A 16,495-nucleotide genomic window follows, 5' to 3' on the forward strand; every position below is an offset into this window, starting at 1 on the left:
TTCCAGGAAGCTTTCTTTGACTCCATAAGTCTGGTTAAGCACCCTTCTTTGTACTTTCAAGAACACACCACACAGCTCAGACACTTCATTGCAGTGTGTCAGCTTATTTATTTTCTTTTTAATTACAGCTGATTTACAATGTTGTCAATTTCTGCTGTACAGCAAAGTGACCCAATTATACACACACACCCACACACATTCTTTTTCTCACATTATCCTCCATCATGTTCCATCACAAGTGATTAGACATAATTTCCTGTGCTAGACATCAGGATCTCACTGCTTATCCATTCCAAATGCAATAGTTTACATTATTTGTGTATTTTCTTCAGCGGACTGTGATCATGTACATTCCCTTCCTTCATTCAACAAATATTCTTTGGGTGAGTTATCTGAACAGTAAGCAGGATATGAAGACATTGCTTTTAAGTTGCTTATAGGAAAGAAATTATCCTACTCTTAACAGGCACTGTCCTTGCTTGCTCACCCAAACCTGAAAACATGTCTTAGTCTCTTCAGGCTGCTGTAACAAAAATACCATAGGATGGGTGGTTTTATAACAAGAGTCATTTATTTCTAACTGTTCTGGAGGCTGGACATCTGAGATCAAGGTTCTGGCAGGTATAGCGTCTAATAAGGGTTAGCTTCCTGGGTCATGGACAGTCTTCTCGCTGTGTCCTCATATGACAGAAAGGGTGAGAGAGTCTCTGCTGTCTCTTGTTTATGGGCCCTAAACCCATTCATGAGGGCTCTACCTTCATGATCTAATCAACTGCTAAAGGCCCCCATCTCCTAATGTCATCACATTGGGGTTAGAATTTCAACATGAATTTGGGGGTACACATTCTATAGCACCTGTTCTACACACAGAAGATCCTTCATCAGTATTCATATCTCAACCACAATCATGTGGAATAGCTATTTTCATAACTATACCTCATCTGTCACTTCTTGCCCTGGGCCTTTACCACAATCTTCTATAATAATTCATCAGTCATAGCTACAAAACACAATTGGTTGGCACAACATTGTAGACCAACTACACCTTAATTTAAAAAAACTCAATTGCCTGCCTCTCATCGATAACATATCATAATATATACTTCCTTCACTAACTTATGAAAACTTGCTAGTCACTGTACTGAGCTGTCAGTATTTAGCCAAACTGAACTGTTTGAAGATATTAAAATCTCCATCATAAATACTCTCTTTATTCTATTATGCAATTAGAAGGTTTCAAAACTGTTAAAATTCAAAAACTGACACAACTTTGTAAATCTACTACACTTTAATTTTAAAAATACAAAAAAAAAAGTTAAAATTCAGGATTCCTATATTTGGCATTGAAAGACATTTAAAAAAACATCTTTTTTTTTTTTCTTTTCTTTTCATTTTTGGCCACCCTGTGGCACATGGAGTTCCAGAGCCAGGGATCAGATCTGAGCCGGAGTTGACTAGGCCACATCTGTGCAATGCCGGGTCCTCAACACAGTAGGGCAGGCCGGGGATTGAACCTGTGACCCAGGGCTCCCAAGATGCTATCAATTCCGTGGCACCAAAGTGGAAACTCCTAAAAATCATCTTTAATGGCCAAACCATTCAAGAAACAAAAGTGAGTAAATTCCATGATAATTTTGGTAAACAAAACAAAGTGCCTAATAGTTTGGGTAAAATAAAAACTACATATATATTTCATTCTATACCTTTAAAGTGGCAAGTAGGGCAATGGGGCCTGTGTGGCTTCAAACAATGCTGAAAGCATTCATCTATCTATTGTCTATGAACATTAAGAGAGCTTTATCTTCAGTTCATTGGCCTTCAGCTAGTAGTGAAACAGGCACACCAGCTTTAAGTGTGCCAGCCAATACTTAATGATCTGTAAACATACACTTATACAAGGAGAGTTCCTATTTAAACAAACTATGATCAAAGTTTATAAAGCACGCTTCAGTGATAAGGCCAAAATTTTTCTCTAAATACTTTTATCTAAATTTGTAATTCTCTATTAGGTTTTCTAAAAGAGGGTATATTTAGGAGTTCCCGTCGTGGGGCAGTGGTTAATGAATCCGACTAGGAACCAAGAGGTTGCAGGTTTGATCCCTGGCCTTGCTAAGTGGGTTAAGGATCTGGCGTTGCCGTGAGCTGTGGTGTAGGTTGCAGAGGAGGCTCAGATCCCACGTTGCTATGGCTCTGGCGTAGGCTGGTGGCTATGGCTCTGATTGGACTCCTAGCCTGGGAACCTCCATATGCCGCAGGAGTGGCCCTAGAAAAGGCAAAAAGACAAAAAAATTTTAAAAATTAAAAAATAAATAAAATAAAATAAAAGAGGGCATATTTAAAAGTGTTTTAAAAACAAACCAAGATATTTCATCAGATCAAATTCTATTATAATAAAATTATTTTCATGTCCTCATGCAGGCACTGGGCCATTCTTTCTGTAAAAGACAAGATAAACAGTATTTTAGGCTTTGTAAGTCACATAAGGTCTCTGTCACATATTTATCCCAATTCTTAATAAAATCAAGAAACAAACCCCAGGAGTTCCCGTCGTAGCACAGTGGAAATGAATCCGACTAGGAACCATGAGGTTGAAGGTTCGATCCCTGGCCTTGCTCATTGGGTTAAGGATCTGGTGTTGCCATGAGCTGTGGTGCAGGTCACATACATGGCCCAGATCTGGAGTTGCTGTGGCTGTGGCCTAAGCTGACAGCCAACAGCTCTGACTGGACCCCTTGCCTGGGAAGCTGCATAGGTGTGGCCCTAAAAAAAAAAAAAAAAGAAATTAAGAAAGGAAGAAAAGAAACAAACCCCATTCTTAGCTCGCTGGCCATACAAAAAAAAAACAGGCCAAACCCTGCCCTAGTGGATGGACCAAAAGGTTTACTGATCCAATTACAGTGAAATTCTTCACAGCAAATAAGCCGGTATTACAAATTATTTGTCTGAATCCTGTTCAAATAAGTAATTCCCTGTGAGCCAAGTATAGGATCAAAGCACTTAAAAAAAAAAATCATAAAGCACAGCCATCAATTCTCACTTCTCAATTCAAGTATGAAAACAAAATTGATTACAACAGAAAAACTCCAGGGAGAAACCTGGTGGCCGAGTGGTTAGGATTAGTTGCTTTCACTTCTACAGCCTGGGGTTCAATCCCTGGTTGGGGAACTGAGATGCCACATCAAGTTATTGCATAGCCCAGCCAAATAAAAACAAAAACAAAGAAACACAACTCCACACAAAGACACCCAAACAGTATAGAGGTAAAGGTAGACTTATGATACTGTTTTTTTCTCCCCAATAGGTCTCTAATTCAACCACAGGATGTACTGTCCATAAAGTTTAAAATGACAATTTAATGAATTAAGAACACAGAGATCTTGGCGTTGCCATGAGCTGTGGCGTAGGTTGCAGACGCAGCTCAGATCCCAGGTTGCTGTGACTGAGGCTGTGGCGAAGGCTGGCAGCTGCAGCTCCGATTCGACCCCTAGCCTGGGAACCTCCATATGCCACGGGTGCAGCCTTAAAAAGCCAAAAGACAAAAACAAAAAACAAAACAAAAAAACACACACACATACAAAAAAAAATAAAGATCTAGAAGATGTGATCTCTAACTACAACACTGTCACCATTAGAGTGAATGAGGACAAGTCAAGTACTTTCATTTGCTCCCTGTCTTCTCAATGGGGAGGGGGGTCAGGGTGGGTAAAAGCAGACAATCTCTATGATGGTGGATTTAAAGTTCTGTGACTATTACAACTCATTACTTCTTGATCGGTGATACAATAGAAATAAAAATTTCTATAGGACATCAACAGTGTTTTAAAAAGTTAACAGAGAAACATCAATTGTAAAAACGAGCAGTCAAAGTATACATAGCATGTTAGTACACATAGTTTGCTAATAACAGCTAGCTTGAACACATCTCATGTATGCCACTGTTTAAAGTGTCTTACAAACACTATCTCATATAATCCTCATGATAATCCTAAAAGGTAAACAATATAATCTCAAAGATTAAGCAACTTGCTCAAGAAGGGTCAGGACTTGACTCCAACAATATTGCTCCACACTATTATCATTGTCATAGTGATAATATGAGGATTCTGAGTTCCCAAGGATTCCCCCCACCAACTCAAGACAGGGATGACAAAAGGTAAAATAGCACTCTGCCTCCCTTTCCTCCCAGTGTCTTTTCCGGAAGGAAAGCACTATACCCTTCTGGCCTGGCACAGGTTTGTGTGCCCCATGCTTGCTTTCTATGCAGAGCTGATTCACATTTCCACAACTCTGTTGGAAACTTTATGGTCCACAACACAATGATAATCAGAATAGAGAGAATTTTAGCCTGCCATTTTCCTTCTTTATCCAAGTGAGATATCAACATGGTAAAATTAACATCTTTGACTTGGCTTTGTATGATATAAAATAAATCATCCTATTTTACCTGAAAGCTCTGGCAACAAGAGCCATGAGGTGGTCTTCACTGGAGCTACTTTTAGGCTCTGACCTTCTGCAAGGTCTTCCCTAAGTTATCTGGATGATCCAGGTAGAGTGAGAGTTGTGGGTGTGCTCCCCACTCATGAAGAGCATCTCCTCCCTTGCCTCAGTTGGCAAAATCAGGAAGAAACTGTTAACCAGCTGTAGCACCTGCATTCAAGGACTTGAGACTACCTGTCGAGGTGTGCATGTATAGTGGAAAGTTAGACAAACCCAATCCAAAATCCCAGCTCAGCTGTTTCACCTGGGGTTTAAAGTTCTCTTTTGTCCAACAGTGAACATGCTACATAATAAAGCACCTAGCAAAACACTCCTGTAACAGGCCTAACCATGCTATCTCCTATTAGTTAGCCAAACCCCTCCCCACTTTGAATATCACCATTCAGCAATCCATAGTACATTAAAAAATAGAACTTATCCTTTACCATTTCTTTCACTCTTGCAGACTGACTAGATGTGAACCGAAAATTACTGACTTTAATTCAATAAACATTTACCAAGGCCAATAAATGCTGATCCCAATGGTTATTAACAGTTCCTATGCTCCAGAAGGTCAAAGTCACACTAACATAATAGTTCTTAATTAACAAACATGGTATGAATTCCACCATTAGATTGCCTTCAAATTAGCATGCCAATTTTTAACCTACCTAGCAGAAAGGCAATGATTAAAATGAATAACCCTTGGTGTTGGCAATGGTGATAAAGAGGCACTTTCATATACTGATGGTGGGAATGTAGAATGGTACAACTTTCAAAAACTATTGTTTTAGTAGTAGATAAAATGACTTAAAATAATACACTTTTGACCCAGCAATTCAATTTCTAAGAATTTATCCCAAAAGATCCCATGGTGGCTCAGCAGTTAACAAATCTGACTAGCATCCACGAGGATGCAGGTTCAATCCCTGGCCTCCCTGAGTGGGTTGAGGACCTGGCATTGCCCTTAGCTGTGGTGTAGGCCACAGACGCGGCTCGGATCCTGTGTTGCTGTGGCTGTGGCCAGCAGCTACAGCTCGGATTTGACCCCTAGCCTGGGAATCTCCATATGCCACAGGTGCAGCCCTAAAAAGCAAAAAAAGGAGAAAGAAAAAAAAAAGAATTTATCTCAAAGGTAATACCTGGCAAGTGGAAATGGGGTATAACAATAATCTGTTTACTCAATTATAATAGAGCCGCATATATTATTCAGTCATTAAAAAGGAAGAAATCCATACCTATTGCCATGCAAAAAACCCCTCTGATCCATAAAGAAAAAATTACAAATTTCCAAATATAAGGTATGAGCCTACTTTATTTAAAAAATATACACACAGGAAAAATGAACACTGATTACACCTCAAGGTGGTGAGATCATGTGTTATTTTCAATTTCTTATCCTTGTAAATTTTTTTTCCTCTGGCAAGAAACATGTATCACTTTTATAATTTAAAATAGTGAATACTGGAGTTCCCGTTGTAGCACAGCGGAAACGAATCCGTCTAGGAACCATGAGGTTATTTCGGGTTTGATCCCTGGCCTTGCTCAGTGGGTGAAGGATCCGGCGTTGCTGTGAGCTGTGGTGTAGGTCACAGAAGCAGCTCGGATCCTGAGTTGCTGTGGCTGTGGCATAGACCAGCAGCTACAGCTCCAATTGGACTCCTAGCCTGGGAACCTCCACATGCTGCAGGTGCAGCCCTAAAAAGACCAAAAAAAAAAAAAAAAAAAACACTAATTTTAAGAGGAAGGTATCTTACATATACTTTTAGTTTTTTTAGGCCCAGGAAGTATGAAAGAATCTCAGTTAACAGAGGCTGTATCTGCCCACAATCCCACAGCTTCAAAGGGTAGAAAGGACTCCCATATCTGGAGCCCCTAGGTAAGGACTCTTCCACACCTGAGCACCCCCTGCCTTTTCACCAGGACTTCAGCTACAGCAACATGTTCCCTTAGTCCTGCAGTGTTCTCCCCACCCTACTTAGCAAAATTTTACTCAGATGCTGCCTCTTCCACAAAATCTTATGTAACCCATTTAGCAATTTAGTTTTGATTCTTACTATATACTTTGAGTTTTCCTGACACGTTATGAGCTCCTGAAGGGCAGGGACCCAGTCCCAGTAACCCCTGTTTTTTTGGCTCTTTTTTTTTTTTCCTTTTCATAGCTCAAGGCTTCAGTCTGTTTTGCATTTTAAAATTGCTTTTGCTGACTTTCTCTCACGCTGACTTCACACTCACTGAACTACCACTCTACCAGCCTACATCTGAGGTTCTTCCTGCTCTGTTTTCTGTTTCTGAGAGAAATACTGGGGGAAAATATATAGACCACTCCTGACATATCTTAAACCTGTGTTCAGACTATACTTCTAGCCGGAAAAACAATGAACCTTTAAGTAAAAGCTGGTCATCATTCATCCAACATTTATTACTGGGCACCTATCATGTGCCAAACATCATATTCCATTAATCAGAAACCTGTATTAACTGGCATCTGAGTTTATTGATAAAATTGATGCCCATAATGGCCTAAAGTAGTGGTCTACAAACTTCAGCACACAAGTCAAATCTCACCTGCTCAATGTTTTTGTAAATAAAATGTTATTAAATAGGAGTTCCTGTCGTGGCTCAGAGGAAACAAATCTGAATAGCATCCATGAGGACGCAGGTTCGATCCCTGGCCTTGATTAGTGCGTTAAGGATCTGGAGTTGCCATGAGCTATGGTGTAGGTCGCAGACACAGGTCGGATCTGGCATTGCTCTGGCTGTGGCATAGGCTGTCAGTTACAGCTCCAATTTGATTCCTAGCCTGGGAACTTCCATATGCCATGGATGCGGCCCTAAAAAAATAGACAAAAAATAAAAAATATATAAAATGTCATTAAACAATACCATATCCACTCATTTATATATTATCTATGGCTGTTTTGTGGCTACAAGGGCAGAGTTGAGTAGTTACAGCAGAGACTATATGGCTCACATGTGGCCCTGATAGGTTGCTGTCCATCATAAAACACCAATATGCCACTGGACTCTCAAAATATTTTCTATTTGGTATATTTTTAGTAGTACTAACACATAACAGGCAATAAATAGTTTTGTTAACCCTTTGAAAATTACCAATCCAACATCATATCTGTGCTAACACTCTATTCCTTGCACCATATTCCCACAAGCAATCACACCAGAAAACAGCATTAACATACTTTGACTGAAAAAATCTGTTTCTCACAAGTCATAGAAACTTGATGATCTTTAATCCTAGCTTCTCACAAAATTAAGTTTCTGACTGAACAATCTCATTATTTTTAGAGTCAGCTCTCACACAGAAAACCATTCACTTCCTTGACAAGTTACCTCTCTGAACAGATCTCTAGTCCACAGTACATAGCTTGATGTTTCCTACTTGCCATAATTCAAACATAATAGAAGCTAGTTTTGTTCCTGATGATATACTCAACATCCTGTGGGACTTTTTTGGCTGCACACTATCCCAAACTAGGGCCTTCAGGGAAAAACACAGACTCTTGATTTCTTCCGTGGGTGGAAACAAAGACCCCACATATACAAGGAAAAAATTTATTAATTAAAACCCAGGGGGCACAGTCTTTAAGGCATTAGCCTGTTGTGAGCCTCCTTTGCCTGGCAAAGCAATAAAGCTATAAAACAAACAAACAAACAAAAAAACAATTGCAGTATGTCTTCAAAGCATTTCTTTAAAAAATATACAACTCATAAACTTCACAATTAGAAATAATTCCAGAATGTAAGGAGACAAGACTTCAGAGATCATTAAATCCAAATATCTTAGCTAGCAGATGAGAAAGATAAGGCTTACTTGATTTACCAAAGGGCCAACTATTTTTCATTAATTCCCATTGGCCTCAAATCAGAGTTATACTGCTGTCTTACCTATATGTCATGCTGGGGTCCAGGACTACATGTGCATCTTCATAAACAATGAATTCAATTAATCTTTAAAAACGAGATTTTTTGCAATGAGAGAGATTTAATCAGGACAATCAGATAAAATTCCTCAGTAACTGCCAAACAGCTTCTGACTTTTCCTACAAAGAAAGCTCTCTTCTGCAGAGATACAGTCCAGTGTATACATTAAGAATACCGCCTCTAGAGGCAGGCTGCACAATCTAGAATCCTGAACTTGCTCCTTTCTGGCTATGTAACCTCACAGCAATTTACTTAATATCCTGAACTTTAAGGGCATAATCGCAGTACGTAAACAATCCATATGTGACTGGTACAGGTAAGTGCTCTATAAATGTTATGTATTAGGAGTTCCCATCATGGCGCAGTGGTTAACCAATCCAACTAGGAACCATGAGGTTGCGGGTTCGGTCCCTGCCCTTGCTCAGTGGGTTAATGATCCGGCGTTGCTGTGAGCTGTGGTGTAGGTCGCAGACGCGGTTTGGATCCCGCATTGCTGTGGCTCTAGCGTAGGCCAGTGGCTACAGCGCAGATTGGACCCCTAGCCTGGGAACCTCCATATGCCGCGGGAGCGGCCCAAAGAAATAGCAAAAAGACAAAAAAAAAAAAAAGTTATGTATTATTGCTGTTATTTTCCTTAGGTAGTTTTCTTATCACAACATAGATATGTAACCAAGGTATGGAGAAAGTGCTCAAAAGCAGCTATTGAAAGATGTATAATTACAATCACTATAGTAAAAATTGATTAAAAAGGGTAAAGAGGAAAAACAGTTCTTAAAAGGACCATTTATAAGTTAAACCTACTTAAAATACATGCACAAGAAGTTTTGCTTTTTTTTCTTTTGTCTTTTTAGGGCTGCACTCATCGCACATGGAGGCTCCCAGGCTAGGGGTCCAATCACAGATATTGCTGCCAACCTATGCCAGAGCCACAGCAACACCAGATCTGAGCCGGCCTGCGACCCACACCACAGCTCACTGCAATGCTGGATCCTTAACGCACTGAGCGAGGCCAGGGATCTAACCCGCAATCTCATGGTTCTTAGTCGTATTGTTTCCACTGAGCCATGATGGGAACTCCAAGAAGTTTTGCCTTTAATATTAAAAACAAACTCATTCTCGGAGTTCCCATGCAGACTGAATCTGACTGGCATCCATGAGGATTCAGGTTCGATCCCTGGCCTTGCTCAGTGGCTTAAGGATCCGGATTGCTATGAGCTGTGGTGTAGGTTGCAGATGAGGCTTGGAGCCCACCTTGCTGTGACTGTGGTGTAGGCCATCCGCTACAGTTCCGATTAGCCCCGTAGCCTGGGAACCTCCATATGCCACAGGTGCGGCCCTAAACAGACAAAAAACAAAAAATAAAAACAAACTCATTATCAAAATCTTTCAAGAAAAAGACTGGCTAAATGATAATGCCAAAATGTTTTGGGGCTTCACATAGTGTTTTGGGTCAAGCTTAGGTAGAGTAAGTGACTGCTGCAACACAAGTGCTGTGGCCATGATACACACATGTCCCTCATTAAGAGATAGCCTACAATTCAACACATATTTGGATTATACTTTAAAATAATTATTGACAGAGTGTCCCCTATGGCACAACAGGATTGGCAGTGTCTATGCAGCACCAGGACACAGGTTTGATCCCTGGCCTGGCACAGCGGGTTAAGGATCCAGAGTGGCTGCAGCTATGGTGTAGGCCACAAGTATGGTTCGGATCTGATCCCTTGCCTGGGAACTCCTATGCCTTGAGGCAGCCAAAACTGAAAAAAAAAAAACTAATTTAATTAATTAAAATAATTATTGGTACCTTCACTAAAGATAGCCTTTCAAAAGACTTATGCTGGAGTTCCCGTCATGGCTCAGTGGTTAACGAACCCGATTAGGAACCATGAGGTTGTGGGTTCGATCCCTGGCCTTGCTCAGTTGGGGAAGGATCCGGCGTTGCCGTGAGCTGTGGTGTAGGTTGCAGACGCGGCTTGGATCCCACGTTGCTGTGGCTCTGGCATAGGCCGGTGGCTACAGCTCCGATTCAAACCCTAGCCTGGGAACCTCCATAATGCCGCGGGAGTGGCCCAAGAAAATGGCAAAAAGACAAAAAAAAAAGAAAAAAAAAAGAAAGAAAGAGTTATGCAGTAGGAGTACATGGAACTTTCTCTCTTGAAAGGCACTTCTACTCTTCTACTTGAAAGGAAAGCTATGCCAGAGTCAGAGAATGCAGGGTGTTTATAGCTGTGCAATCTTAGAAAACTCGCCTAACAGCCCTCTAAAATTCAGTACCTCATCTATAAATTGATGTTAACATCTACCTCTCAGATTTGGGGGTGGGGGCATAAGAGGTAAACTAAGATTTGCATGAAAATGCGTTGAAAATGCCTCATGTGTGCGCCTAAATTGTTAGTTGTGACTCTCTTCACCCATAGGCTGTGAGAGGAGAGGCCATGAAGTAAGGTAACAAACAATTTGTGTTTGGGGTACATAAACCTAGATCATCGTTCCTATTCTATAGTGTTTCTGGAAATGTAAAACCTTGTTAAAGTCTCAGATTTGGTTTTTTAAATATGAGATTCCAGAGATCACCATAATTCATGAAAGAATTATGCCTGGCACCTTCAAACTCATAACAAAGAAAACTACGATGCCTATTTACGTATTTTTCCCCTCCACCAGCATAAACTGAACGTAGCTGTAATATATGATGGTAAAATGTCTTTTAAGACATCTTTGGAGGTAGTCTAGAAATTTAATCCTATTTAAGTGACCAGCATAAAAATATTTTATCAGGAGTTCCTGTTGTGGCTCAGTGGTTAACGGATCTGACTAGCATCCATGAGGACGCAGGTTCGATCCCTGGCCTTGCTCATTGGGTTAAGGATCCAGGGTTGCCGTGAGCTATGGTGTAGGTTGCAGACACGGCTCAGATCCCGCATTGCTGTGGCTTTGGCATAGGCCAGCGGCTAAAGCTCCAATTAGACCCCTAGCCTGGGAACCTCCATATGCCACAGGTACAGCCCTAAAAAAAGCCAAAAAAAGCTAAAAAAAAAAAAGTCTGTTGTCAGTTTCTTCCAAAGCTGAAAAGGACAATGATGAAAATCCCAACAGTAACAGTCCTCAAAATTTTTCTTAAATTTTTACCTTGTATAACTGGATACTAGGTGGAGCTTCATCAACTATTAAGTTCATAAAAAAAGGAATTTAATTTCTTCTGAATTTGAAGAATATTCTAAGTTGGCCTCCAAACACATTCAGCCACATGCACTGACCCAGTGTCAAAGAACGGTTTAAAAAAAAACATAGTGCGAAGTTCCCGTCATGGTGAAGCGGAAATGAATCTGACCTGGAACCATGAGGTTTCGGGTTCGAGTCCTGGCTTCACTCAGTGGGTTAAGGATCCAGCATTGTCATGAGCTGTGGTGTAAGTGGCAAATGTGGCTCGGTTGCTGTGGCTGTGGTGTAGGCCGGCAGCTGTAGCTCCGGGACCCCTAGCCTGGGAACCTCCACATGCCGTGGGTTCGGCCCTAAAAAACAAAAAACCAACAAACAAAAAGCATAGTGCAACCTCAGTGCAAATTAGGAATGTCAAGAAATGAACAAAATGGTCACTTTTGTTCACTAGAAGCAGCACCATGTAAGTAAGCATCGACTGCACAGGAATAATTGGGAGGAACTTATAAAATGAAAAAATTCAGAACTCTTATCTTTACAATAACAATATTTGAAAAGAAGTCTTGTTTATCTTAGAGTAATTAAAATATAACTCACTTCAACAAGGTCATATAGTCAGGTTCCTTTTAGTTTAGTACTTAATAGTAATTTGGTTTAACTAGCAAATTACAAACACTTTCTGGATTTTTTTTTCTTTTGGATCTTTATTTATCTCTGCCCTGTAAATATGGCTTATATAGGTGCAAACTCAATTTTTAAAAAGAGTTCTGATAAAACATTTTCTAATCCAGTTAAGAGAAAGGCATCACAAAAAGTCACTCTGTTGTAATTACAAACATCATCTTCTCTTCATATTCCTAGGAAGTAGGCATTATTATTTCTATAACATTCATTTTAAAGATGAAGAAATTGAGGGTCACCAGAAGTCAAAGAACTTCCTTAAGATCAGAGGACTAGTATATGACATGGCCATGAGTGAACCCATGTCAGTGTGCCTTTGGTACTTTCAATCACATTAAAAACAAAGGTTACACCTGAAGTTAACACAACAGTCTAAGTCAACCATACTCCTATAAAATTTTTAAAATAAAAAAACATTTAAAAACTTAAAAAAACCAAGGTTAACACCAATTTTTCAACTAGATCCATTAACTTAAACGTCAAGAATCATATATTGTAGATGGCGGCTGTTCATGAAAAAAAAGTAAGCATTCCCATTAAAAGTGGACACCGACAAGTAGCATTTGACGTCTTTGTTTCCTGTCCCGTGTTTAAATGTACATAAAATGTCTTGAGACATCAATATCAAATTTTTACAATTCAACCATCATTTTATAGGCCAAACTTCAAAACTTCACATCTAAAGGAAATGAAATCTCTCCTCTAAATGACTTTGAAGCTAAGCCTGCAAAAATGTGGACCTGTGAATTGTTCTCCCTGTCTTCCACATCCACCCCCAGAATCAGTAAAGAAACAAAATACATACAACTTCCAGAGAGCAAAGGGGATATAGAACCATCAGGAGATTTGAGATATTTCTCCTTATTACATCTATCTGGCTAAAGGGACTGAACTAGAAAGGTGTTTACTGCCCTTTACGAATTTCGGAATTTTAAGTGACAGTTGAAAAGGCAGCTATAACACGAGCCCATTGTACCAGTAAAAGCTGAATCAAGTAAGAACATTTGTCATGACTACAAGGGCTCATTTCTAGTTTCTCTGTTAATTATACAAAGAGCCAGCAATTAAATATTGATAGCATGCCATTTGCACTGGAGCTCTTGCAGAAAGCGTCCTGCTACTAAATTTTGTTATGAAAGAAAAACCGTCTTTATTTTCTAGGTAAACCCCAAGCCACTCGGATCTTTCAGATGGGTTAACGGCATTGTCCTTCTCAAGGGAGGCTGTCAGGGCCACCCACGCACACCTAGTGGAGGGAGAGTCCTCGCAGGTCCCGGGGCAGGGGTCCCTGGTTTCCTCCTCCCCCAGCTGTCAAGGACCGGCCCCGCGCGGGTGGAGCCAGGCCCGGCAGTCCGCACAAAGCGAGCCAAGGAGTGGCGAGCAGACTCGGACCCGTACCCAGGCGGTGGTGGGGGCGCGCAGAGCGGAGCAAGAGTGGCGTTGGGGGCACTTACCCAGCAGCAGTACGTTCTTCCCCGCGGGGAGCTTGGAGCGCGAGCGGGTGGAGACCTCGCTGAGGATGCAGGACCTGGTGGAGAGCAAACAGCACACTCAGGCCGGGGTCTGGCGAGGGAGGAACGGCCCCGGGCTCAGTGCGCCGGGGCGGGAGCTGCCGAGAAAGCCGCGGCCTGGGTGGGCGCCGAACTCCGGCGGGCACGAGACCCTAGGGCGTCCGCAGGGCCGAGGGTGCCAGCGGGGACCAGGGAGGGCTGCGGTCCTTACCAAAGGTTCTGCCCGTCCTCGTCGTCGCCTGTCGCGGCCCCGCCGTTTCCCGACGTTAGCTCGTTAGCCAAGGGGCCGCCAGTATAGGTCGAGACTAATCCCGGCGGAGAGGAACCAAAGGAGCCGACTCGCCCGACGGCCGCCATCTTGGTCGGGGATCACACCACTCCCGGCAAAGCTGAATGAGCGAGGCGGCAGCGGCGGGAACCCGGATATGGAGCGCTCCGCGCTTGGGAGCGGGGCGGGGCCTGCGGGGGTGGGGCCCTGGCCCTTGGGGGATTGCCTGAGCGAGCGAGGGCGGACTGCGCGTGCGCTACAGGCTGGCAGGCGCGGCGGGGATGCGCGTGCGCGAGTGGCCTGGCGGGCCGCTCCGCTGCAGCGCCTGTCCTCCTGAGCTCAGCGAGTCGAAGCTCTTCCCCCTGCCCCGCCCTCAGCCCTGGGCTGCAGCCGGGTGCGTTGAGGTGTGTCAGAGGAACAATGCTCCCTCCCACTCATCAGTCGGTCCGCAAACCCCGCGGCGGGTGTGGAATTCCTGCACTGTCATTGCCTTCCCTCCAGCTCAAATTAGAATCGCTTGTTGTGTTCCTAATACACAGCTGTCATCTTGGAATCTCCTTTCACCATTCTTCTGAGGATTCTCTTTGCCTCATTCCTGTGTCATCTTCTTTTTTTATTTTAGGGGAGAATTTTCTTCAATGGTTTTATGAGATAAAGTGTATGGCTACATTTTTGGAAATCTATGTATTCATTCAGTCAAGGTCCAGCCAAGGGGGAAAAAAAAGCCATTCTTAAGTGGGAGCCAGAGGAAAGCTTCAAGAAGGAACTGATTACAAAGATGTGAATGATACTAAGAGTTGGGGCTAGCAACAACAGGAAGATTTAGGCCTGAAGGGGGAAAATGAAGGAGTGATTACTAAAATCCAGAGAGCTTCAGCTATAGGAGAAGTGTTGATCAGCAAGATCTATGTCTTTACAGTAAATGAACACAGCACTGACCTCTCTCTCTTCTGCTCCCTGGTATCCTACAGTATCTCACATCTGCCAAACCCACCAGAAGCTAGAGGCAAGAGAACTCAAGCAAAGCAATCTGTACAGGTCTACCCTCCCGAGCACAAAGAAGGAAAGAGAAGGATGGAGAGTGGATCTGGAAGGCCAAACAGAAGATATCCAGCTCACCCTGTCAGAAATGCATGTAGACTATGCTCACTTAGTGATAGTTTGGCTAGGTATAAAATTCTTAGGTTGCAGATTATCTTCCCTTTGGTTTTTCAAAGCCGTGACCCCTTGTCTTCTAGATTTTGTGTTAGCATTGAGAAATCCAAAGCTGTTCTGATTCCTAATCCTTTCTTGTGTATGCATGTATGTGTTTTCTACTTGGAGGCCTTTAGAACTTCCACAGATTTCCCCTAACACATAAACCTCCTTCCAGTATCTGTACTATCATACTAATTATCCTGCCAATTATCATAGGAGAATAATCTGTATTCTTTCACCAAATCTTACACTAATCTCTCCACTTCTGCACTAGATTCCAACTCCTCTCCTCCACTCAAGGACATTGCTCCAAAATTTTTTCTTCTTCTTTCTCTGTATAATCATTTACTGATTTTCATTTGATCAATTTATCTTAACCCTACTCCCTCACCAACTCTGGCTACATTTCTTTCCACTCTTTTATAGAAAAATTCTCCAAAATAGTTGTCTTCATATACTGTCTTCCTCTTCCCCTTTGCCCTTAGAACCCACTTCAGACTTTTACCCCATGACACCACAGAAACTGCCCTTATCATTGTTGTCAGTGATCTCCTTGTTGCTAAATCCAATGGTAAATTGGCCTTCCATGTCTTTCTTTCTTTTTTCTTTCCTTCTTCTTTTTTTTTTTTTTCCTTTTAGGGCCACATGTGTGGCATATGGAAGTTCCCAGGCTGGGGGTCTAATTGGAGCTGCAGCTGCTAGCCTGCATCACAGCCACAGCCACAGCCACACAGGATCCAAGCCACATCTGCAACCTACACCACAGCTAACAGCAACATCAGATCCTTAACCCCATGAGTGGGGCCAGGGATCAAACCTGCATCCTCATGGATACTAGTCAGCTTCATTACTGCTGAGCCACAATGGGAATTAACTTCATTGTCTTTCTTGACCTTTTGGCATCACAGGCTACAGCTGATCACTTCTTCTGGCTATCCTTCTTCACATGGCTTGCTGGTCACCATGTTCTCTTTGGTTTTTTTCTTTTTCCTGCTTCACTAACGTCTCCTTCTCAGGCTTCTTTACAATTTCCTCATTTTCCTGACTATTTAATGTTAGAGGACTCCAGAGCTCAGTCTTTGTTCCTCTTCTCTATCTATACACTGTCCTTTGGTGATCTCATGCAGTCTCAATACTTTAAATTCCATCCGTATGATAAAAACTCCCAGATTTCTCTCTCCACCCCAGAACCCCATCTAGAACCCCAGATTAATACATCCAACTGCTTCTTCCACATCTCTACTTGGATGGCCAAACC

At 42.1% G+C, this 16,495-nt stretch overlaps 1 protein-coding gene across 1 annotated transcript in view; it reads right to left on the reverse strand.

The window, feature by feature from the left end:
* DYNC1LI1 (dynein cytoplasmic 1 light intermediate chain 1) overlaps positions 1-14,235 on the reverse strand; it is a 49,130-nt gene extending 34,895 nt beyond the window's left edge. The window contains exons 1-2 of the mRNA XM_047769467.1: positions 13,984-14,235; positions 13,716-13,789 (exon numbers count right to left, since the gene is read on the reverse strand). Coding sequence (XP_047625423.1) covers positions 13,716-13,789; positions 13,984-14,129 — 220 coding nt within the window. The 5' untranslated portion in view covers positions 14,130-14,235. The remainder of the gene's footprint in view (positions 1-13,715; positions 13,790-13,983) is intronic.
* Positions 14,236-16,495: the final 2,260 nt, after the last annotated feature.

Source organism: Phacochoerus africanus, chromosome 1, assembly GCF_016906955.1.
Source record: "Phacochoerus africanus isolate WHEZ1 chromosome 1, ROS_Pafr_v1, whole genome shotgun sequence".
Lineage (NCBI taxonomy): Eukaryota > Metazoa > Chordata > Mammalia > Artiodactyla > Suidae > Phacochoerus > Phacochoerus africanus.